The 26675-nt window shown below is 31.0% G+C and overlaps 2 protein-coding genes across 2 annotated transcripts; both read left to right on the top strand.

The window, feature by feature from the left end:
* The first annotated feature begins 483 nt into the window (after positions 1 to 483).
* LOC129964204 (venom protease-like) lies at positions 484 to 17749 on the top strand. The gene is made up of 7 exons (XM_056078924.1): positions 484 to 643; positions 4923 to 5339; positions 7722 to 7798; positions 9179 to 9288; positions 11331 to 11578; positions 14923 to 15098; positions 17436 to 17749. Exons 1-7 carry the CDS (start codon positions 565 to 567, stop codon positions 17595 to 17597), a joined length of 1269 nt encoding a protein of 422 aa, XP_055934899.1. The 5' UTR covers positions 484 to 564; the 3' UTR covers positions 17598 to 17749.
* Positions 17750 to 25193: 7444 nt separating this feature from the next.
* Positions 25194 to 26661, top strand: LOC129962961 (uncharacterized). Its single transcript, XM_056076964.1, has 2 exons — positions 25194 to 26387; positions 26650 to 26661. The coding sequence occupies exons 1-2, from the start codon at positions 25194 to 25196 to the stop codon at positions 26659 to 26661; spliced, it is 1206 nt and encodes a 401-aa protein (XP_055932939.1).
* Positions 26662 to 26675: the final 14 nt, after the last annotated feature.

The raw sequence follows: 26675 nt of genomic DNA, 5'->3' as shown, positions 1-26675 counted from the left end.
GTGAAACCCAAGAACAATAGCGCGATAATAAACTGGATCTATAGAAAGGATATTTTTTGACAATGGAAAATAAATCGATAGATCCCAAACAATTGATGCGTAAAAAAACATTAAAATTAGGAAACAAATAAATAAAAAAAAAATAATGAAAATCCCCAAACGTAACTTTGGATACTTTTAGAGGGCTGAGATTTACTGACCCCAGACGAACATGTTTAAACGCAAAATAAACATTCGTAGACTTTTTTGACCTCGAATTGTCAGAGACATCTTTTTGAGTGGAGATTGAAAATCGAATCGTTACCGCTTTTATAACTGACATTAAATATAATGAATTTCTTTACAAGATACGTGTGGATAACCTTCAATCTCTTCACCATCAGGAACAAGGATGCTCGCCTGCAATCTGCGAATTTCCTAAAACGTAGGAAATCCTCCGACGTGAAATCATGAAGCAAGACAGGGCGATTTCCTCTTCTGTTAGCTATTTTAAACCGGTCTCATTTAATAATCGTCATTTCAGAAGAGTGTTTGGTGTGCCTGGCTTTGATTTAACGCTTGAAAATGAAATGGAGTTCGAGTATTGGGAAAATTCTCCTGTTGTTGGTACCGGTCCTTTTAGTGGAGCAAATAATCGCCCAAAGTGAGCACTATTTGAAATGCTTTTTATTTCAAAGCAGTTTAATTTACAGACATTTTAAGACATCAGAATTTGTTTGCATCTGTTGTATCTTTAATTTTAATATGAAATTCACAAAATCGTATATTTAGTATGCCGCGTTGTATTTGTTTCTTGAAACAGAAATGCACAATAGTAATTTTATCGGCTTAAAGCGATCAAGGATTTTAAATAAATATTATTTACATTTTCTATTTTTGAAACTGAAATTTTGCAGGCATTAAGAGGAAAACTACAAAAGATAGCATATAAAATCTCATCTCGAATTATACTTTTTCTTGAAAAGGAAATACATAATAGTAATTTTATTCGCTTAAAGTGATCAAGGATCTTAAATAAATAAATAATTATCATTTAAATTTTCAACTTTTGCAATTGAAACTTTTCAAATTCTTAAAAGATTAAGAGGAACACTACAAAAGATAACGCACTAAATCACATTGCAATTTGTTTGTTTTACAGATATGGGATTAATTGTAATAATTTATAACAATGGTCCTTAATGAGATACATTCTATATAATCTAAAATTATTGGAAAGCTTTCTAACTTTTTATATTTGTCACTATAACCATTTTCACGCAAGAGCTGGAACGAAATTTTTTTTGTTTTGTTTCAGAAGAGAACTTCATAATGAATAAAGTTATAATAATGCGAAATTATTGTTTTGGGAAAAAATATGCCCAACATTTTATATGAAGGGAAATATATTTACAAATATAATTCAAATAAATTCCTATATTTCAAAATAACTTCTACGTGTATGTCAAAATCTCATCCCTATGAATTTCTATATATTTATATCAAATTTAAGCAGTTTGAAAACTTCTTAGCCTTTGGAAGATAGAAGTTTCCTTCCCACTTTTCTTGTTTCGTGATCGTTGAGTCTTTATAAAATAATTATTTATAAATTTAAATAACAGTAATAAGATAATAAAATGTTTTCTTCATGTATTTAAATTCTTTGCATGTATTTAAAGCATAACATGTACATTTCTGCAGAAAAATTCTAATGAAAATATAATTTTAAATATGATTATAATTTTGTAATAAAAATGAGCTTTAAATCATAAAAATTCTGAATTTTATTACAAAAATATATTAAAAATTAATAAATAAGGATTTATTTCAAATTTAAATACTATTATAGTAATAAAAATATTTTTTATATTAATGAGCCATTTAAAATTTTTTAACTGTTAAATAATGGATATAGCATTTAGTTTACAAATTTTAATTGATCATAACTTGGCCCAAAAGTTTTATTTTCAAAATTTTAATATTGATGCCCTCTAAAGTTCAATTTTAAAAAAATTGCTTTTTTTTAAATTCAAAAATGGCTTGGAGGAATCTTTTTGGTCGCTTGATATTACTTTACCGCCTAATGTTGCTATCTAAAATAAGTCTCTAAGTTTCCACCTGGATATGTTTTCAGATAATGGGTTGAGTGCAAGATTTTACTCTGGCTTTTCACGTTTAAATGGAAAGCTATTGACTTGACGAAAGAACTCTAAATTAAAAAAATGTATACATATAAAATGAGTTGCTGAATGTTATGATAGCTTTATTAGTACAAGAGTTAAGTTTAAAAAAATGCAAATTAAAAAATATATATATTTTTTCTTATATATATATTTTTTAATTGAACAAAGGTTTTATTTTAATGAGGTATTATTGTGTGAAATAAATGGTAAACCTTTTTGGGTTAAATATCTGCAATATTTTTGGTGAAAAATGGCAGAGTTTGAAAAATGCCCACAAGAACTACTTTTCCATCGGTCAGAATCTGTGAATCCAAAAAGAAATTCTTCTTCTGGAAACGTTATTTTCCAATTTTACATTATATTCTGTTTTCGATTTTTAAAGAAAATGGTGAAATTAAATTTTTAAAGGAAGAAAAAGTCTCACAAAAATTCTCGGGAACGGGAATCGCGGAAAATGAATTCAGGCTTGAGAATTAAAGTAGTATAACGTTAACTTCAAATTGAATTTTCGCCACTTTTTTTTAAATCAACAATTATGACACATTTTAAAATCGCAGAATAAAGCATTAATAATAATTTTTTTTTTCAAGTTCGCAAATTCTGATACATAGAAAAGTACTTAAAAGACATTTTACAACAATTTTAATTTTTTTCTAAAATGTCGAATTTTTTCAAAAGAAACGCATTTATTGACTTGAACATTTTACTAATTTTTCTTTCTTTGTAACACGTTTACCAAGTGGAATTCCAAAAAAAATTCTTAAATAAAAAGAAGAAAATATTTTTTGAAATTTTCATTTTTTTTAAAAAGTAACTCCTGATCCAATTGAGCTATCATAACAATTGTAAGCTTATTTAACTTATCTTTTTAATACTTATAAGTTCTTAAGTCTAAAGTCTTTTTCGAAGGTTAATGGTCTTTTACTTAAGTGGAAAAACTTGGTATAAAATCTTCCACAGCCCTTGCACCCCTCTTATCTGATAGCATATTTGGATACAAATTCAGAGGCCTATTTTGAATAGCCAACTCAACAACTTAAGCCAATAAAGTTGCAGGTACGCCCTCTCCACATTTAGTTATTTTTCATGATAGTTTTATGAACTATTTACAATAAACGATTATAATACTTTTTTATTGTATATTTATAATATGAGAAATAAGACGGGGAAGGAATCCTAAAGATTCAACTTTACGAATATTTTAAGCAGTAAAGTTTATAATCAGTATTAAGGGTTTGTAATTAGTAAGCCATTTTTCTCTTTCTCTCGATATTGTTAAGACAATCGTTCAACAAGAGTACGATGAAAAGAAAGTCAGCTTTTGATGTGAAACGACGTCTTATTTCTCAGATATTCTAGATAACACAGACAATTAAAACAGAGACAATGAGTATAAAAAGAATAGTACTTGTAGGCATTAACAATACAGTCAGCAACAAATCACTAAATAGAAAACAACAAAAGCGCTCTGCTCAAACAACCAGGGACTGAGTACGTTTTCTAATCAACACTTCAAAAGAAGAATGACTGAATCGTTTAAGCCTATCGATAGGACGTGGCATCACATGAAATTCTCTAGAAAGACCTCTAGATTTCGATTTCTAATAGAGATAGGGTCATCATCCTTACTTTTTGTAGAACTTTATTTTTGTCACCAAATTCATCGCCAAATCGCTAAATAGTGGATAAAGTTGGGTCATTGACTTGAATAACCTTTCGGGCATCTGATAAAATTTCCTGTAAATGTCTCTTTTCAAAGTTGAGCCTAATATTTGGCTGAGAAACGCAATTACAGATTCGTGACAATATTCTCATCTAATGTATTGCTTATAATTTAGGCGCTCAGTGTGACAGTTTTTACCAATTAGATTTTCTCACATAAATCTTGAACTCAAAATCTCTGGGTATTAATTTTGAATAAAAATTTGAAATGTGCCATATCTTATATTAGTGAGTCAGGAACTGAAAGCATCCAAGAATTTCAGATGCTGCTACCAGTAGCCTAATCAAAATTATTTTAAGAGTGAAATAAGTTTTTTAAAAATGTAAAAAATTTTATATAAATATATAAAATCTGTTAGATACAAATATGATTTGCAGATAAAAATTTCATACGATATTTAAATCGTAAATATCCATGGATTAATCATTTTGAAAAATGAAAGGTAACTTCTGTTCTAATTGTTTTGAAGACAATTACTGCTTTAATTTTTCTTCGTAATAAGTGATTGGCCCCTTTCTTCTCTATTTAATCCATTTTTCAGTTTTAAATACTTATTTATATGCTTTCTAAATATCTTTGATGCCAATGTTATATAATTAAATTTTAGAGTTGCCTTTTATAAGAACAACAAAGAAATTCTATTATGCAATTTATTAATGGATAATTAAACCAAGATAATAGGTAATTTACTGCAATCAAGAATTATGAGAATGAAAAACAAGAGTTCATAACTGCAATGATATTTTATTTATTTTCTGCGATATCATTTTAATCCTTAATCACAAGATTAATGGCGTTTGCAAGAAATTTGCAAATTACTTTATTACTGACTACTGTACGCAAGCGCAGTTGAACGGTCTAGATCTAAAAAATCTAGTTGGGGTTGTCTGCTGTATAACCGATAGTTCCGTAATAATGTACTATGATTTCTGAATCTTTAAAACCGAATGATCAGAATTTAAATTACAAATAATTTAACGTTAGTGAAATATTTTTAGTACTTTTTTTTTATAATCACGATATACTTTTTTTTCAAGGACCAATTCGTTTTCCTGGAGATAGCAGTACCGATCGCAATTGCCCAAGTGGAACTAGATGCATGGAGTTCAGCAGATGCCGTCCCAGAATTCTAAGTATGATGACAGAGGAGCCAGTAGAATGTGGTTATACCTACAACTGGAGAAGAAGGATATGTTGTCCTAATCGAAGCCCAGTCCCGCAACAGGGACCTCGAACAATACCACCGCGACCTACACCTAGACCGGTACCTGATGCACCGATACCAAGACCTCAAGCACCAGCACCGGTACCGGATACACCGATACCCAGACCTCCAGCACCAGCTCCGGTACCAGAGAGACCGAGAACTAGACCTGTAGTGCCGGCACCTATCTCTAACAGACCAAGACCTGTACCTGTTGCAGCGGCTCCGGTATCTATACCTGATACTGAAAGTAAGAAAGATTAATATATTTTTCCATAAAGGTTGTTTAGTTAATTAATTTAAAGAATACAGTAACAGTACTGATTGTATATCTAATTAATTTTTTCCCAATTGGGAGCTCGATTTGATACGAAAAAGCTCACGTATGTACCTATATAATATCTCGTATGTACCTAAGTATGTATCGATATTTATCTCTACCAATATCTATCTCGTATGTACATAAGTTATGTACCAATATTTATCTCTACCTATATCTATCTCGTATGTACCTATATACCTATAAAATAATGTAATAATAGCTTACCCATAATTGATAGGATATTAATCGGAACAATTGTTTGATGAAATAAAAAAAACGAACTTTATGATAATTCCCTAAAAGAAATGAGTTCTGCATCTTTTAATTCTAGGTACTTGATTTTTTAATACTTCAGAGAAATAATATTTTAGAAGCTTGGAGATAGCATTTTTTTGCAGTATTTGAGTTTAAGTTAATTAAAAATTGCCGGAACTGGATTGATACAAATTTGTAAATATTTTGTATTTTTATTATATTTCTGTGTAATTGTTTCAGACGAATCAGATTTTATGCGTTGGTGCCCGCTAGCGGAGAATCGGTTCCTCCGTTTGTAGAGTTGCCCCTTAGCGACCAATTTGGTAACTTTACCACCGACTTGACGTGATTTTTGTCCATCTTGGCAACATTCCATAAGACCTCAAAAGTTCGAGAATTGAAGTTTTGGCACTAATACTTCTGGACTTAAGGAATTTTTCTGGAAATCAGTGGTATAATGTTTACATCATATCTCGCCTAGGCAGGGTATAAATAGGACGTGTCATAGGGTAAAATGGTGACGAATTCACTGACAACATTTTCGCGTGTGATCTGATCGTCTGAGAGTTTTTGAAATCTGTTATTAAATACTACTGATAAAAGCTGTACTCAAGTGCGTAATTATAGTATTTGTTTCGTGTAAAATCCTGAATTTGCTGGAATTTTCTGAAATAAATCTTTTAGACTTTTAAAGGACTGTTTCTTCATCGAATTCATAACAATATGAAACAAAGTTATTTTCATCTTAAATTTTGAGCCTTTAGTTTGAAGTATTTATTATATTATATGCATTATAAGTTAGACTCGTTCTACGCTATTTCATCAATATCTGTATTCTGTGTGAAGCAATTTTTAATTAACAAAATTTGCAGAAAAAAGCTATTTTAAAAACATTATTATGTTATTAAAAGTAAAAGTCAAAATTCTGCTGTAAAGCTAACACCCAAAGAAAACAATTATACTTTTATTATCAATTAATCATTGTTAACATGACGCGAGTGAACACTTTATGAAATCACAAAACTGATTTGAATTTTGTTATACAAATTTCAAAAAAATTACAAAAGGTATTAAATTTACAGAAAAATTGTACGAAAATAAATTAATTCGATTGAGAAGCTAATTTTAGGAATTTTAATAGTTTTGACACTATAATAAGCTCAAATGTTATTGGAAAAACTATTAAAATTTCATTAATTTTTGGTTGATGAAAAGTCTAAAAAAATTTTGAAAAATCTATCTGTATGACTGTCTCTTAGCCAAGAAGAAACTATGTATGAAATTTGGAAGCTCTAAGTATAACAACATATCCAGTAGAATTTTTCATTCTATGTTCTACGACTAAATGGCTTTTAACATGATAACCATATTATGATTTGTATTCTAGTGTTTTATATTGCCTTTTTCATTTGTAATTTAAATAATACGTTTGCTGCAACATGTTGATTCTGTTTTCTAACAAAAGACATTGACATACAATGAAAATCTAAGAGAGCAAATGAAAGCATATGACGATAACTTAAAAATACCTAAGAACTCGTTTATGTGTTTCTTTTTATGATAATTTGACATTACAATCATTGCTTATTTTAGAATATATTATCCTTTAATTATTATCAATTGAAAGATATAAAATATTTTCTGAACCTACAAATTTGTGATTTTTTAAAATTTTGTAAGCATTGTAAATCATAAATGTATTTAAATTTACAAATCTTCAACCCAGATTATAAAATTAGTCAAATTTATGGAAGAATTTTTCAAACAATGTTACAATAAAATTTGTTTGATATAAATTACTTCTATTTAGAAAGAAAAATGTATTCCCAAGATACATAATTTAAAAATTTTATGTAATCAAGAATATTTAAAAATAATCTTCGAACTTGAAAGTAGTTAAAAATATTTGGACCGTAGAGAATATTTGAAGTAGTGAGGGATATTTAAGAATATTGTTTTGAATTATGGTTGTGTTTTTTTTCTCCTGAATTCTCAATGAAGGCTTTGAAGGTTTTTCTCTAAAAGTTACATCATGTATTATTTATTATCTTTTAGATTGTGGCGTGTCAAATCGATTGCAAGGTTTCGTTGTAGGGGGAGATTTGGCCAATCCAGGAGCTTGGCCTTGGTTGGTAAGTGACATTAATTCAGAATTTTGTCTTGCATCCTGTTCTGTCAAGTTACACGGGGAGGGCGGGGGGGGGGAGCACCACGTAATTGACGATGAGAAGCTTCCGACATGGAGGTTGGCTCTCGCCACCCTTGTGGGTATACTAAAGGGTGGAGGTTGGCTACCTCCCATCGATGACGGGACGTATTTCCTTAGAGAAGGTTTGGACCATGACCGGTGATGACCCATAGGTCTCAACCACAGTTCCCGCCAGTGTTGCTGTCACTGCAATCCGGTCATTCAAGTTTCCCCGTGAGCTTTCTGGAGGTCGGAGTAGTCAGTTTATGATAACCCCGTTCTGTTAAAGATGAATAGGTTTTTAACTAAGAATGTAAAAGCTTATGTGATGTAAGAGGTTTCTTCTTAAATGTAAGCAGTTTAAAAATGCTAAGGCTGTAGAAGGACAGCGACTTATGATAATACTTGATGTTTGAGACAAATGTTTGCTTTTTAGTCACTTTATCTGAAATTGCAAAAAAAAAAAAAAAAAAAAAAAGATTGAGTTTGCAGCGGTAAAGTTAGTGCTTGCCTTGATATGTATCTTAAAGTTTTGAGACTACGTTCGGGATGAATTTTTTGAAAAAATTTTGAAAGTGGTTATATTTGTGAATATTTGCATAGAAAAGACTGAAAAAACATCTGCAAAACAAAAATATACCTTACTAAGTGGCAAGAGAGTCTTATTCGGCGTTGTAATTCGCCTTATTCGGCTTCTGTGCTGTAACGTCTACTCACATTACTATCGTCTTGGAATCGTTGTCAAAGCCTGGAGATGACACTCTGGACGATTCCACGTTCCTCGGATACTTCCAGCTGGGTACGCTCACATTCCAGACGGCTGATGATTCTACCATGTAAAAAATCATCCAAATGTGTCCTTTGTGACATAACTATGCGGTTATTGCACTGAAAGGCTTATAAAGCGCTTGCGAACAATTTCACTTCTTTGCCTGTATTCCTTATACATCACTCTCTTACACTCTCGTCGTTGTTACGTACTATCGGTGTCATCTGGTGGCTTCCTGCAATTTGCATATGATTTTTGAAGATTTGTGTAGTCATTTTACTGGTGATATATGTATTTTAGAGCGTGACTCTGAATTATCCTTAATTTATGGACACGAGTGTAGATAAACAAAGCAGATGATGTAAGGAGAGAAAAGAATCAAAAAGTTTTTATTGAAAAGGACTAATAAAATTTATTTAATTGAGTCTAATTCACGTATCATATTCAGAATGAAACATAATGATTCCAAAAGATTAAAATTATATCACTGTATAATTCTGTTTCAGTGTGAATAACCAAAACGTTTTATCCCTATATACTTACTTTGTTTTATAGGTTTCAGTAGCTATGAGAAGCCGATCTGGATTATTCAGTGGTTGGTGCACAGGTTCTATGATTACTAGAAGACATGTTGTTTCAGCTGCTCACTGCTTTGAGAATAGAGAGTAAATATCAATTTTATTGGTTCGTTCAATAGCTATCATAATAAATGAATTCAATGGTTATCGAACAGATATTACGTTTTCTTCCTGAAACTTTCAGACATTAATCATGCTATTCAACTCGTCATATAAAAGTTATTTAAAACACAGAACTATAATTGCATTAATTGGATTAAATATAATATATATGAACTTTTTTTATAATTCAGGAATTTTAACTGTATAATTTGAAAGTGTCAAGGCCAATAAGATAAAAGATAAGCTAATATAAAATTTCTATAAGTTCCCTTATCTTTATAAGGATACTTTGAGCTCAATACAGTTTTTAAATTATATAAATACTGCGCTTCAGTTAGGTATGATTAGTAATTTCAGTAAAATATGCCAATGTATATACAGGGTTATTCAAAATTTATCCTTCAAATTTCATAGGGATGTAGGAGAATACACGTTATGAAAACGATTTCACACAGAAAAGTATGGCCGCAAATGTCATCTGCATGGACAAAATAAACAAGTAAAGTGAACATAAGTAAACAGTACAGTTAAGTGGTAACCAATGTGACCTTTACTCCAGCAAGATAAAGTACATTCGTTACCAGTAGGTGCTCAAAATTTCAACCATTTACACGAAAATGGGATTCACAGTGTCGTTCCATCTACCACCGAACATTTTCAAAACCGCCTGGCATATCCGCCGAGATATGTGGTATCAACATGATGGGGCTCCGGCCCATAGCACAAGTGTTGCGCTTGATTATCTGAACCGAACATTCGGCAGAGGTGGACCGATCGCTTGGCCAATCAGGTCATCGGATTTATCAGCCATGGATTTCTTTTTGTGCTGGGCCATGAAAGACCATGTGTACGAGACCTCCATCGGTGGTGAAATGGACCTTGCTGCACTAACAGTGGCTGCCGCAGGCATTATCCGTGATATGCCAGGCGTTTTTGAAAATGTTCGGCGATCAACGCAACGGCACTGTGAATCCTGTGTTCGTGTAAATGGTCCCAATTTTGAGCACCTACTGGTAACGAATGTAATTTACCTTGTTGGTATAAATGTCACATTCGTTACCACTTACCTGTACCGTTTACTTATGTTCACTTTACGTGTTCATTTTGTCCATGCAGATGACATTTGCGGACATACTTTCCTGTGGGAAATCGTTTTCCTGACGTGGCTTTCCCTACATCCCTACGAAATTCGAAGGATATATTTTGAATCACCCTGTATTGCAGACCGCTCAGGTTTAGATCTCGAAGGAATGGGAGTAATAAGCTTTAAGAAAGATTATTTATTTTACTATGCATTATATTTCCTGAAGTCTAAAATATTCCTTTTTATTTGTTTTTTTATTGCATCTACATTTTTGCATCATTTATTTTCTACATCGTTTCGAATTTTACGAAATGTGGTAAAAATGCTTAACGTTTATTCAATTTTAGAATCAAATAAATGTTTGTTTTCTGGTCATTTTTCTATTTTGATTTCCATGTGATCCATATAAACTTATCAAAGTAATAATGAATTTTTCAAAACACACTTTTCAAAATGTTTTAAAATAATAATAGAAATACAAAGTATAGACAATTCAAACAATGATTTGAATGGAATTAATTTAAAACGTACATTTTAAGAAGAAAAAAAAGTTAGACTAAACTCATAATTTCAATTTTAGTTTAATTAATAATTTATTTTGAAACAGAGCATCTTTAATTCTAGATCTTAAATATTATTTATTCTAAGATGGATAAATGTTTCGGGGAAAAAACAACAATAATAAGAATTAACAAGAAAAATAGATATGGCTACGTTTAGATAAATATAAAAATTCATGTTCTAAGGTTATTTAACCTCCTTTTATTTAGAATAATAATTAATGAGTGAAAAAATTCTCCTTAAGAATTGATAATAAAGCTCTATAATAAAAGAACTACAATTATCCACAAAGAAATTTGTTTTAGAATGTTGTCTTACTAAAGAGTTTTTTTATCCTTTTCCAGAAAAGGTTTGACTTTTTATTTTATTTTTTTTCTAATAGTCCATCCTTATATGTGGCAAGAGTCGGTCATGTTAATCAAAGCCAAGCCCAAGAGTATACGATAAGTCGAATTGTGACTCCAGAGACTTACGTCCGTGGTCGATTTTATGATGACATAGCTATTCTCACTCTGTCGGAATCTGTGAACACAGAGAATTTCAATCCCATATGCTTACCTCCGACTCGTAATTTCGTAAATTTGACGGGACAGGGCACCGCTGTTGCTGGCTGGGGATCCACCGAACCAGGTAAGTGGCATTTAACTGCCAATTTTTTTTTTTTTAAATTGGGCAAAAAGAAACCCTAGTACATCGCAAACATGTCACGTGGGATAGGGCAAGACGGCAGACAGATTGGAGTAACCTTAACCGTAAACTCGCTGCTCCAACCCCCCCGGAAGGCATGCGGAAAAATCTGAAGGACCAGACCGCTGCAACAGCAACACGCATGGGAACCGTGGTTTAGTACCATCACCGGCCACTGTACAACCCTTCCCTTGGGAAGTACGTCCCGTCATAGATGGGAGAACCCAGAATCCCCACCTTTTTGTGTACCTACCAGGGTGACGAGAACTAACTATCATGTAACACGCTTCTCATCCATAATTGCGAAGTGCCCCTCCCTCATGGGGACAGAGAAAGAGAAAGATTGGAATAATGACGATTAATTTGTTTTAAGCTCTTTTACAAATAAATCTACATTTCATATCAAAAAGCCATTTTTTTTTGTCGTGTGACTATTTTAAGCCAAATTTTTGCGCAGTAGCTTCTAAGGGTGAAGACTCCTGAGCACCCGAGGGCAGAAGTCTGCCTTCTATCTCAAAGGAAGATAGCACACACACACTCGCTTGCACAATCCCTTTTTACATGGGGCTGCACCTCACGCACTTCAAGAGAACAACCAGGACTGGATCCTGGAAAGCCTAGATCACGGTAAAGACGAGCTACCCCTAGGCCAGGTCGCTGGCATCAAACAGCCATATCTTCTTTTTAATAGATACACAGACAACGAAAATTGCTATGGTGATTTCCAATCTCTGTCATCATAAAATTGTTTAATGAAGGTTTCATTACTATTGTGAATCGTTACTTCGTAAATTTGATGGGCAGAATTGTCGCTCTTTCTGGTAAGATATGGCTGATTAATGATTAATGAGTCGAGTAGTTTTTTACAGTAAATCATCTAAAAGTATGAAGAAGAACACAGACAATCAAATTACCTAACAATGTAGTAAGTGTTAACAGCTTAACTGTTTTGCCCGTATGGCTCACGTGCATCGATTTATCAAATTTTGATAGTTGTAAGCAAAAAATAAACCATTCACAACGAATATAATTCAATATTAAAATTATTTCGATTACATAGATAAGTCAAGTATTCAACGAATTTCTATTTGAATCAAAATAAGAAAATATTCCCAAAATAAAAGGTGTCATCTTGTTTAAACATTTAAGTGGTTAAAAAGTGCAAAACCTATATAATGAAATAAAAGTGATCCATTGCTTTTAGATGTTCTTATAAGTCAATTTAAATTTCATATCAGACCAACACAGCTCCATTTAACAAAAATATTCGCTTAGCGTAGTATATATATCGATCCTCAAATATAGATATGGTAAGTTTGCAATCTCTTCCATTTCAAAAAACAAACAAATTGTGTAAGGAAGATTTCACTACTATTGTGAATCACTCATTAGTAAATTTGATGGATAAAATTATCACAGCTTCTGGTTAGGTATCGACTCATGAGACAAACAGTTTTAACAGTAAATCATCTAAAAATATGAAGAAAAACAACAATAAAAAACACCTGACATTGTAGCTAAGTGTAAAAAGCGCGTAATGAAGCAAAGGTGATCATTTGCTTTTAGATGCTTTTATAACTCAATTTAAATTTCATATCAGAGTATCATAGCTACCATTTATTAAAAATATTCGCTCTGTGTTGTATATTATAATTCTCAAATTTAAATATACCAAGTTTCCAGTCTCTGTCATTTCAAAAGGAAATCAAAATTACGTAAGAATGATTGCTCTTCCTGTTTTAAGACAAGATCGTGTAGTAATGCTAATCCGGAATTTTTAAAAATAAATTATGGTTTTAAAAATGATTTTGGTAAAAAGAAGCGTTAAATTTGTTTCCGTTATCTTTTAAATGCTATTTTATGTCATTTTTCAGAGTTTACAAATGTTACTTATCTAGCTGTGCTTAGAATTTAATTTTGATGTAACATACATTTAAGAAAGACTTCATAATCCTTTTCATTACATTGGAAAGTCGAATTTTGGTGAAAATATCAAATTTATTTCACGCAATAATTATATTTTTAAATAATTTTACTTAAAAAAAATTTCGAATTTTGTTTTTGCATTTATTTTTTGGGAAGTTATTTTCATTTTTATATTTACACTATTTGATATACTCGTCTTTGCCCGGGATGTGCGTATATATAATACACGTGTAAGGACTCGTACGTAGTCCTTACACATGAATTTTTTTATCGTAAAATTCATTTTCTTTAAAACATGTTATTACAATTCTTTTACAGTCAATATTTTTGCAGTATTATATCTATTTATTTGCAGTAAAATTGTAACAAAATATTTTTGTTGTCTGATATGTTTATTTATTAAAAACAAAATATCAATTAAAGCGGATAAATTTAAGAAACACTGATTGCTGATTTTCTCTAAGTTTAATAAATTAGTCATAAGAGTACTACAAATTTTGTTTACAAATACTGAAGTATAAGAAAAAGTTTGAAAGGCATTTGAGAGACAATAATTAAATAGTTAATTTTTCATTAATGTAAAGCTTGAAAATAAACTAAATCAATAGTTAACCTATACATATTGTTAATCATCTCTGCTTCTGAAGGTTTTCCTTGGAATTTGACTCATCTGCTTTGATAAAATCTTCTAACAAAAATGTTACAAATTAAAATCTATTACATTTTTTTTTAAATTTAGAATAATAAATTCAACATATTCTCTATATACCTGAGCTATAGAATAAGATATCTGTTTATTTAAAAAGATTTTTTAATTGTTGCAGCCTTTATAATGTGAAAAAAATTGCAAATGTTTTGCGGTCTACCAGTTAAATCCCAATATTTAAATAATAAATTAAAACAAATTTTCTTTGTTCTAGAGCAATGCAATACATTTTTTATCTGCAACATTTTTGGACAAATTCTTTGATAAACTTTTAAACTAAAAGGTTTTTCTTTTTATCCTTTTTTTTCGCCGAAAAGATACAGATCTATTCCAATTTTTCAAAAGACGTTTTGGGTTTTGATGGATACATTTTTCATAGGTGTTTTTTCATTCTATTTCATGCAAAAATACAAAAATATAAGTATTTTATATAATTTTCCAAAAATTCCATCTCGAAATAAATCCCATATCTTAATATTGCTATGCAATATAAGGTGTAGAACTATTTTATATTGCATAGCAATATAAGGTAAATGAAATTGAAATTGAAGTCTCCCTATGGTATGGAACTTCAATTTCAAATATATCAGAAGTATTTGTTTGAAAACATTCTAAACTAAACTTCATTACAATAATTTTGCTTTTCACACTGCAGGTGGTCCTCTGAGCGACAGCTTAAGGCAACTTACAGGTCTACCAGTAATGTCCAACACACGGTGTGATACAGAGCTCACTGCAAGAGTGACCGGTTTTAGAGGTCAGTTCAATAGGGGTATTTCAGAGGGGCTTATCTGCGCAGCGTTTATGGAAGGTGGAAGAGATACTTGTGCGGTAGGTGAAAAAATTATATCTTATTAATAAAAAAAATGTGTTAATCATTGTCCCCAGAGAAATATGTTCCATATCTTCCGGTGCATCTCGGCCTTCCATACTCGATGGATGTGTATCTGAAATATTTATTAAACATTATCATTTCTCACTTACGCCGGCAAATGTAACATTCAGTATGCACAACTGGTGTATGTTGGATAAAAATGTTTTATTATTACGTGAGACAAAACTGAAACTTTTAAAAACTATAATTTATTATTAAAAATATTACAATGTGCATGAAAATAGAAGAAAACGTAACAGCTCATGTAAATAAGCTTTTTAGCTTCAAACGAACAGTACTTTTTAAATGAAAAATAAAAGCAATTCTAACAATAAACTTAGAAATAAAGTGATTCATGTTATACAATTTTATTTATTGCTAAATTTTAAATTAATAAATTCGCCTATCCTGCTGTGTTTTCTCGGCTTCTCATTTCATTTATCAGCAGAACGTATCTATGATTTCTGATAGGGTTTAAACATATAAGAATAAACCCAAATATTCGCTATTTCACCAATCTATTCGGTATGTATCTACATTTAATGACCAATGTCGAATTTCAGGCTTTCTTGATAAAATATATCTGATTGTTACAGATCAAATTAAATTTTCTAAAAATTCAAACAAGTTTAATTTCACATTTAGAATAAAGTGTTACAGAAACGCCTGCAGCAGAGTACGGCTCAAGCCAATAATAAAACACATAACAGCCGTTGCCAAGAACATAATACAAATTGAACATTAAATTGGTTGCCAGATACAATATCATACATTTAAATGATAATAATAATTTTAAAAAAACAGAGAAAACAAAAACACACGCGAACAGAACTAATAAAATAAATACAATTATAATTAAAATTACAAATACATCCAACAACCTCAAATCAAACTTTGGTCAAAAAAATCCCATTTAATAATTTCAGTGTAAAACGTTCATTGAAGTTAGTAAGTTAATAACTTGCAACAAATAACTGCATTAAAGTACACTGCAAATAGAAAAAAAACATTTGCTTGAAATATTTGTATTGAACTGATTTGAATGGAGAGAAATAATAATTAAATAAAATCAATTTTCACATATCTTTGAAGAATCGTTTAAATTAAATGGACGAAACTAATGAACTATATGAAAAGTGGAAAAATTATCTATTAAAAATTATATGAAAAGTGGATTTTTTCCCCTTTATAATACGTTTTCTGGTCACATGAAGGTTAATCACAAAATCAGTAGCTATTTTCGGAATTTCCAAAATACCGAACGATTTGTTCTATTATTTCATTTTTGTATCAGCAAAAATTGCTAAAGCACTTTAATAAAGAAAAATTGCAGATTTGGTGTATGAACATTTATAATTATTACATTATTACACTTAAGGTATTACATTTTTAACTGTAAGGATTTTAATAAACTATTCTATTCTATGCATTATGTCTAATTTAAAATACATTAAAATTTTTACAGCTATTATATATCAGTAGCTATGTACAATTATACAGATAATAATATAAAGCATTAAATATGGGATAGAAAAATACCGAAGTTTTTACAGCCTTTTAATAGATTTGACGTGATTCTTAAATTATAGCTCATGAATATTATAATTGCAGACAAGATTTGGCTATGTTAGAAGCATTTTCACAAAAATGATTGCAAGTAAAAAAGTTCTTGTTGCAAATATTGTTATAATGTTAAGGACAAAGGAATAAGAAATAAATAATTATAAATTACTATTTCATAATTATTGCTTTTAACAAGAATTATCACTGGACTTATTTTTTTAAAAATTTTTAAGTGCTTTTCTGTGAATTGTGAAGATTTCTCCTACAAAATCTATAAAAAAAATCATGAAAAAATGGTTTATCTTTTAGGAATTTGACCCGAATGAACACTATTATTTTATTGCAGAGTATTATGTTATCAATAATCGATCTATTGATCTGATAGAACACAAACATAAAATATTTCATGAAGTATTGCAAATCTTTCAATAATTTATCATTTCATTCGGTAAAGACTTTGAAAAAATTAAAATTCTCAAACATTGTTCTTTTTGACTGAAATTTTCTTTGCCTTATCGACAGGAGATACTAAGAGAATATTCTAATTTAAAATGTACTTTTCATCTTAAATTTCTTAATAAAGAATATACAAGTTTTCAAAATTCGTCTTTCATGGATTACTTTCTGTTTTTGATGAATATTTTCTATCTAAAAATAATAATTTATGAATATTTGCTTATGAATATATATAAAATGATGAATATTTTGTTATCTTTTTTTCAATATTTTAGGGTGATTCTGGAGGTCCTATGATGTTTCTGCATGATGATGATAGATGGTATCTTGTAGGAGTTGTTTCTTTTGGCATCTCTTGCGCAGAACCTGGTTTTCCGGCAGGATACACAAGAGTCACAGAATATCTGGACTGGATTCGAAGCAATATAAGAGACTGATAACTCAAGAGCTTCGCTACTATTTCAGTTTTAAAATTGCTGGGCATTATTTCAGCACTTATTTATAATCCATCAATTTTTAACTTCAAAATTATCATGTTTCTACATAAACTGTGTGTGTATTAATTTATGCATTAAAGCTGTCGTTGTGATTTTTGTTTATTTTTTTTTTTTACATAATAATCTCCTGAGATGCAAACAGTGGGAAAATACTGATGTAATTCGTATTATTATGTTATGGCAGACGTCTACAAGACATTTTTTTTCGAAAGAAATTCTCTACTGATTAAATAAAGTACCCAGTCATCGGTCATTAATAGCTGGTTGAGTTTTTCTTTTGATATATATATATATGCATTATGATTCAATGAATTATCTGACTGGATAAGATTATTTTCCAGCAAACATTTATTTAAAAGAACAATAATTATAACAATTTACGGAACTTAAATATTAGCCACGTACCACTGGTAAACTTAAACTAAACAACATGTCGTTGGCAAACATTGTAAAATGTTACCTACGATTAATATGACATTGGCTAGTAATTACTAGTTCCAATAATCATAACCTCTTTGGCATATTATTTGGCGATAATTAACTTAAACTAAACAACATGTCGTTGGCAAACATTGTCAAATGTTACCTACGATTAACATGACATTGGCTAGTAATTACTAGTTCCAATAAGCATAACTTCTTTGGCGTATTATTTGGCGATAATTTGTTGTCATGTGATAAATAGACAAGAATCCCGCTTGATTCATTTACTCAATTAGTTTAATTCAGTTTATACTACGTTCAGTTTAATTAATACTTAAAAGTATACATTGTTGTATCAACATCAAAAGAGGTAAAGTTTTATCGCTTATTAAAGAACTTGAAAATTAACTAAAAAATCATACATGCATAAGATTTATTTATTTATTACAAATGGCCAGAAGATTGGCTACGACGCCAGTAGATTTCTAGAATTCCAATATCTCTGAACTTTACAATTTAAAAACAGCAGGGCATGAGTTTTTAAACTGCAATTCACGAGTCAAGATGAGCAGCATCAAAAATTGTTCGCACAGAGGACATAAGGGGGATTCACAAATCCCGCGTCAATACAAGTATGGCGGCAAATAGTCAAGGCCTGTAGTAAGGCGGAAAAGTATACAGCTACACTTCTAGGAAAGTCTAGGATCAATTAATTGTGTGACCTCAAGCAGTGAGGCCCTTGGCTTACTGGCAGAGTCAGACAATGCTCTCTGCCTGATCTTGGAGGAGTATCTTCTTTTTATCAGGAGTTTGATTGATTGAAAAGAGAGATTTTTCAAAGGTCTCTGGAGGACTCTTGCACCCCTTTTGGTCAAAAAGTCGTCAGCCTCGTTCCCAGGAATCCCACAGTGAGCTGAGATCCTCTCAGAAACAGGAAAGAAACAGAGATTGACATTGAGAGCTTTCTGCAATCCAGTATACGAGTATTATCAGTGTATTGTCTATTTGTAAGAGATTGAAGAGCAGACAGGAAATCTGACAAAATAACCACTCTTCAGAATGACGAGGAGCTGCTACGGCTTTGCCTCCTTCCTTGTGTCGCTGACATTTTACATGCATAAGATAAAGGCAAAGGAATTAGAATTGAGCATATTTAAAAATGTAATTTTCAAAGAGGGAAAAATAATATAAATAATTAATTAGGATAACATTTAGAATTCATTGTTCGATTAAGACTATCATTTAAAATAATTCAAAAATAATATTCCTTAAATTCAGTTAAAAATGTTTTATATAGATCGAGTTTTTTTAAAAAATATGAGCTAATAAGATTAATTTAGTTATATTAACTCCCCATTTTAAAGCAACAATAGGGATACTTTGGGGCGGACTTCTTAATTTTGAACGCGGTCAGATGACGAGGACGACACCTGAGCTGGCACCAACCTCTCTAAACTTCCATGCCACACCAGTAGGAGGATGATTGGCTCTGAAGGATTTAGCCTGCACCAGACCTGCTTATGCAACAGTTCTTGGGTGGAATCGGGTCTCGAATCTGAGCACTCCAGTTCGGAAGCCGAGACCTTACCACAAGACCACCACGGTCTATGAGCTAATGAGAATCGTTGCTTGAATGAAAAATATTTTCAATTCATCCACTGCACATTTTCGGTTTCAGAACCACTCTTCACACTTTTCTGTTTAGACACACATCTTTAAATTCTTCGTTGTAAGAATTAACGTTTGGAATCCAGAATGCAGAATTTAAACGCAACCATTACATATTAAGTAATCTTCTAGATGAAAGATAAAGAAATGTTTTCGCATTGTCACAATACAAATATCACTAATTTAGTAGACTCAAAAGTATTATTGATTCAATGTGGAATTTTATTTCTGAACTGCACATATAGCTTAAAACCATTTCTTGCGAATATGTGGGAGAATGGTCCAAAGAAATGTACAATACACTCTCGAATATCCTTTTCGCGACCATCCGGCTTTCTTATTACCCGGCCTAGTTTTCTTATATCGTAGTTAAAGAAGAAAGTCAGGGCATTGCATTGGAAATATTGCCAAGGCATTGAATGTGGGCGTCTGCTAAGATCATCCTACATGTCATGTACATAATACAAGTTGTGACAGGAACAGAGCAGCATTTTGTTCGTTGTCCAGTGTCCATTGTTTCGTCAGTGTGTAATAGACCTCAATCGTTGCTGCTGTTGTTTATTATAATTTCCCAATACGCACATATTCGTAAATTGCTCTTGGGGAATACTTAAAGATTTTTTAAGTGACCAAAGTAAATATTTCAAAATGGTGATAAATGAAAAAAGTTGTAGTGACTATGGAAGAGAAAACTATGCATTATAGAGCGACTAGACTCGGGTGTAAATGCCTATACAAAGAATTGTGCTTTTAGACCAGATTGACACCGTTTTAAATCTTTTATTGGATAGTCATAATACGAATCTTGGACCATTCAGACGCTCTCGGATACGGGGCTTGGTGGCTAGGTCGACAGGGCTTGATGTTCAGGTTTGCAGTTCGAGTCTCGAATCCGACAAATATATATATATATATATATATATATATTTCTCCATTATTATTATAGTTACTATGAATTATTTCAAATCATACACTTAAAAAATAAAATTTAATTTCTAAATATTTCTATATTTAATCAAAATTTTAAGAATCAAGTTCAAGCAATTGCGCAGAATTCATTCCTATACAAAGCATTGTGCTTTTAGACCAGATTGACATCGTATTTCAAACTCTTATTTGATAGTCGTAATGAGAATCTTAGACACTTCAGATGTATGCGGGATACGATGCTTGGTGGCTAGATCGGCAGGGCGTACCGCTTTGCTTTGCATGTCTTCAGTTCGAGTCCGACCACAGCTTATATATATTTTTCTTCCTTTTAAATTTATTTTACTGTCTTTTTTTCCTGCAGTTACTATGAATTATTCCAAATCATATATTTCAAAAATAAAATTTAACGTCAAAATATTTCTATATTTAGTCGAAATTTTAAGATTCAGGTTCACGCACATGCGCAGAGTTCATTCCTATACAAATTATTATGCTTTTAGACCAGATTGACACCGTGTTTAAAACTTTTAGTGGATAGTCATAATGAGAATCTTTGAGCCTTCAGACGCTGTCGGATTACGAGGCTTGGTGGCTATATCGACAGGGCGTGCCATTGCTTTTGCCGGTTTTCAGTTCTAATCTCGAAAACGAGAAATATTTTTATATAATTTTCTTTTTTTTTTTTTTTTTTTTTTTTTTATTCTTTGCGCTTCTAGTCAAAAATATAGCTTCGGATTTAGGAATTGGGAAAAGTACAGTGGGGTAGTGGAAAAAACATCGAGCAGAAATGGATAAATGGTGCTTTGCACAAACTAGTGAAGTGGAATAACAATAAGAAAACCATGCTGAAAGGCAAGCATAAAGAATTGAGGAAGCTTTATTTTTGTCACATGAACATTTGAAAAGAAAAGGTGTATCTGTAACTACACCAATATTCAGAGTTTATTGCCAGTGATTAATAGCTAAAAACTTTCTCTTCTTTTATTGGTGGCAAAGAAATGAGTTCATATAACTCCAGCCTATCCGGCTTTTTTGTTATCCGGCCCGATCTCCCACCGCATTAGGCCAGATACTCGGGAGTGTACTGTATTAAACTTCAAGGCAGTTTAGAGCAAAAATCATTACTTTATGGACATAGACATTTTCAAGAGAATTTGAAACATAGTTACACCCGGATTAATATTTCACGCAAATTTTTTTCGTCGATCGCAACAATAGTTATGATATAAAATAATTTATTCCTGTTTACTTTCCCATAAATAAGATAATAATTCAAATGATACAATATATTCATTTATAGAATTTTATATAGTAAATTGAATTATACGAATATTTTTTTTTAAATCAGTGTTATTAATCTCCCGAAACTTTCAGATACTTTCTAATAATCCAAGCAACCCATCCCACATAAAAAGGCGAAGCTTGGGAATGACGCAAGGACTCAATTTTTTTTCATAAATCTCCCACATAAGAAATTTATGCTTCGTACCATATCAGAGGAAATTGATCTTATGGGTTAATTGCGTGGCATTGGCGAATATAAGTTACGATAAATAGATCTTTGGTTTGAATCTAGTGTGTGATCTTTGATGAGTCATCACTGGCATGTGGTTAGCATGGAATATATATTTTAAAAGACACTTTGTTCCGAATAGTTGCAAACAAAATCTCACATAGAATTACAATTGTAATCAAAAAATCACATACCAAATTTCATTTATTAAAATTGTTTCCTTTTGTTAAGCTCATTATTCTGACCAGCAGATCGTAAATGCTTTCAAGATGGGGAGAGAAATGTTTTTATATAATGTTTTCAGTGAATCAGTCTCAATATTTCTACGCATAGATGTCAAGATCTTGGAAGAAGTATGCTGCTGTTTAGTTTAAAGAATTAGATCAAGATGTCTTTTTCAAGAATGAATCACACGCGTAAAATACAAAAAAATTGCTGAAGGAATAAAATTTATTATTTTTCTTCTTAAAAATATATAACTTCAAAAATGCATCATTTTTCTTGGAAGGTATCCGATTACATTCATTTTGGTTTAAAAAAATATAAGTTATATTTGAAGCAATTATTTTTTTCAAATCACATTTAAAAAAAACCTTAATAAAGTATGCAAAATCATTTTATAATTCATTTAAAAAACATTTGAGAAAATTAATTAAAAAAGTTAAATTTTATCTTTGTTCAAAAACTCGCAATCAAGAACAATTGATTGCAAAGGGATCGCCCCTATATTGGGTAGTGAACCAAAAATTCGGTAATAATTCGAAATTATTTTAAGGCTTTTGAAATAACGCTCTTTTTAAAAAAGAGCGACCTAAGGAGGTAAGGAAATAAACATTCTTAATTTAAAACTTCATGCGTAAAAATTAATTAATTAATTGTTGATTAAATGAAATTTATTAATTTTAGTAAGTCAGTTAATATAAAATAATCAACTGGAATAAATTAAATTAATAAATTGAAATAAGTTAATTAATAGAAAATAAATTAATCAACTGGAATAAATTAAATGAATCAATTAAAACAAAATAAATTAATCAATTAAGAGGAATTTATCAATCAAAATCATATAAAATAATCTATTTAAAGTAATCCAATTTATCAATTAATAAATAAATTAATTAAAATAAATTTAATTCATTCATACGCAGAGGTTCAATACAAACGTTTTTTGCACACAAGTAATTTAGATACAGTATTACATGTGCATAAAATAAAATTGATAGTAAAAAGCGGATGAACAAAATATAATGTAAGATAAAAAAATGTTTGTAGCGCTATAATCATATTTTTATCGTTATTTTCTAATTTAAGTTTGAGTAAAATCTAAGTGCACAAAATGCCCGTAAAATGTATAACAAGAAAATAAATGCAATGATAAAAATAACAAAAAAAAATCATGGATTTTGCATAAAAATTTGAAATAAATCTATAGCTAGTGATCTAGTTCTTCTAGTGATATAACTATACGCTAAGTTACATCAGTTTAATAACTTGATTATGTTATGCTATAATGTTCACATGGATAAGAAAGAACAAACGCAAATTTTAAATAGAAGAATTTCATCCAAAATTTGACGGAAATTTGAAAATTTGGTAAAATAGCCACATTTTAAATTCATGATCGAAGCTCTAGGTAATTTTGAATTATCTTGTTCACGAATTAACCAAAAAAAAGACAGATATTTTTCAAAAAAAATCTTTTTTTAGGACTTAGAGAGATCTAAAACGTACAGATTGACCAACATCTCGAGATGAAATTTTTGTCTATTAAAATACTTTCTCTCTTTGTAAAGAAATAATTGAGCAATGTGTATGTGTGTGTGTTAAGAGGCAATCAATTTTTGAAACGTGATAGAAATAATCAAATATAAATGTTTGTGAAAATGATATTTCGTTTACATACAAATGAAAATAAAAAAGGCTTTCATTAGCGATATCGAAGGTAATTGACATTTTTGTTCTTTTAGAGGAAAAAGGGTGACCATACCCAAATGGACGAATTTCCGAAATCATAGGAAATCCTCTAACGGTGATCTCATGTCACAAAACCGGTTGATTTCCTCTTTATCTTGCTATTTTCATCAGACTGGATTGACTTGTTTTCATTTGTTTTTTTTAATGCTTAAGGTATCCGAATACGTTGAAATGGCTATTTTTTTCAAAAAATCGTATTTTTAGTTTTTGGTTTTATTGAATAAAGCAGTTATTTAGCTTTACAAAACAGCTTGTACTTTGTTTCTACGTCAATTACAAGCCGAGATATTAGCAAATTAGTAAAGCTCGGTAAACCGGAAGTGGGTGTTCAAGTAACCGGAAGTAAGCATTTAAATGCCCATAAAACTGTCAAATTTGATTGAAATTCCGCGATTTTTTTAAAAAATAATTTTAGTATATTATTAATTTAATATTTAAAATAATTCTGCACCTTAAGGATATGTGGCAACGTAAAATTTAAGGAAATCTGGCAACATTAGTTTGTTTACATTTGTAGCGTGCGTTGCGATTTTGTTGTGATCTTCTTGTTTAGTTTTTACAAAAATAATAGTAATCTGCATTAATTTGATAGATTATTAGTGAAATTTTAGAAAGTGTTAGTGTTTTTAACAGTGCTAGTAATGGGTAATAATAAAAACAAGTGTTACTCTCGCAAACGGAAATTCGGAGGGAACAGATACTCCAGTAAAGCTACAAAAAGTAGTAAGTTAGATGCTTCACTGTTAACAGTCAGTGAAACAAAATTAAAACAATCTTCGAAACCTTCAGATATTCCTATAAACAACGAAAAGAATGTGCTTATTAATTTCCAAATCCTCAATGACATTATTTCATCATTATGTTGTCCTGTGTGTTTTAAAAGTGGAGTTAGCATTATCCAGGAGTCTGTATTTGGCTTAGCGATGAATATGACATTAAAGTGTAAAAATTGTGACTATTCAATATCTTTCTGCACCTCTCAAAAGGTAAATAAAATGCATACCATAAATCTTGCATTTGTTTTTGGTATGAGAGTTATTGGCAGGGGACATTCTGCAGCGAAAAAACTGTGTTCTGCGATGAATGTGAATGTGCCTTCGAAAAAGTCATTTGGCTATCTCGAAAAAAAACTGGAAGCTGCTGCTAGTAACGTGGCATCCAAAACAATTAAGGAAGCTGCATTAGAAATTAGAGGTGACTCAGTAACTGAAGAAATAGCTCAGTGCGGTGTGTCAGTTGATGGCACATGGCAACGAAGAGGGTATTCATCTCTGAATGGATGTGTCACGGTCATTTCAATAGACACTGGAAAGGTGTTAGACATTGAAGTGATGTCGAAAGTGTGTAGAATTTGTGACAAAAAAAACAGCGAAGCAATAAACTCTAGTCATACCTGTACAAAACATACAGGTTCGTCTGGTGCTATGGAACCTCTTGGTGCTTATCGTATTTTTGAAAGGTCTGCTGACATGAGGAAACTACAATATATAAAATTCTATGGCGACGGGGATTCAAAAGGATATGATGCTGTGAAAGATGTTTATGGGAAGGATAGCGTTACAAAATATGAGTGTATTGGACATATACAGAAGCGTGTTGGCACAAGGCTAAGAAAATTAAAATCGAAGCAAAAAGGTCTTGGAGGTCGAGGAAAACTTACAGACACCTTCATCGATAAATTGCAAAATTACTACGGAATTGCTATCCGTAGTAATGTGAATGATTTGGAAGGCATGCAAAAGGCAGTAATTGCAGCATTTTTTCACTGCTGTTCCAGTGCAAAACAACCAATGCATGGTCAATGTCCAGTTGGGCCCGAGAGCTGGTGTAGATATCAGCAAGCCATATCGAACGGAAAAAAATACAAGGAAAAATCAAAAGGGCTTCCAAAAAATGTCCTCAATAGCATCAAGCCTGTATACATGCAATTATGTGACAAAAATTTGCTACAAAAATGCTTGCATGGGAAAACCCAAAATGCAAATGAATCGTTCAATGGAATTCTTTGGAAATTTATTCCAAAAGAAATTTTCGTTGAGTTGTCAACATTGCGGTTGGGTGCATACATGGCAGTGATTCAATTTAATAAAGGATTTGAAGGACTGCTAGATATTTTAAGGCATTTTGGTGTAAGTTTGGGGGTGTTTACCCTCAAAGGTTTTGCTGAACTCGACGAAGTGCGAGTTAACGAATCCAAGCGACATTCTTTGCCCGGAGTTAAAGTTGCCAGAAAAAAAAATCGGGCAGCTAAAAAGAAAAAATTAGTTAAAAATGAGCAAGCAGAAGGTTTAACTTATAAATCTGGGACATTTTAGGTTAGTAGTCACATGTATATAGCATATATGTGGTAAGTTGTAATAAAAATGCATTTTTCTCAAAATCACTTTTTTTGCATATTTTGCCAGCGATAAAAATGATAACTTGAATTATTCTAAAGCAATTGCTTTGAAACTTGGTATAATCTTTCCTTATAATGTTTTCTAGAGCGTGACCTAAAAGAATGTTCATAA

This window comes from Argiope bruennichi, chromosome 3 (genome assembly GCF_947563725.1).
Source record: "Argiope bruennichi chromosome 3, qqArgBrue1.1, whole genome shotgun sequence".
Lineage (NCBI taxonomy): Eukaryota > Metazoa > Arthropoda > Arachnida > Araneae > Araneidae > Argiope > Argiope bruennichi.
Note: the sequence above shows the minus strand (reverse complement) of the source record. Positions and strands in the feature narration are given on the sequence as shown.

Excerpts from the sequence above, each read along its gene's own strand:
- LOC129964204 (XM_056078924.1), top strand. The coding sequence starts at position 565 with ATGAAATGGAGTTCGAGTATTGGGAAAATTCTCCTGTTGTTGGTACCG. Across the intron at positions 7,799-9,178 it reads CAGGAGCTTGGCCTTGGTTG|GTTTCAGTAGCTATGAGAAG; the intron begins GTAAGTGACATT and ends TTTGTTTTATAG. Across the intron at positions 11,579-14,922 it reads CTGGGGATCCACCGAACCAG|GTGGTCCTCTGAGCGACAGC; the intron begins GTAAGTGGCATT and ends TTCACACTGCAG.
- LOC129962961 (XM_056076964.1), top strand. The coding sequence starts at position 25,194 with ATGAGAGTTATTGGCAGGGGACATTCTGCAGCGAAAAAACTGTGTTCT.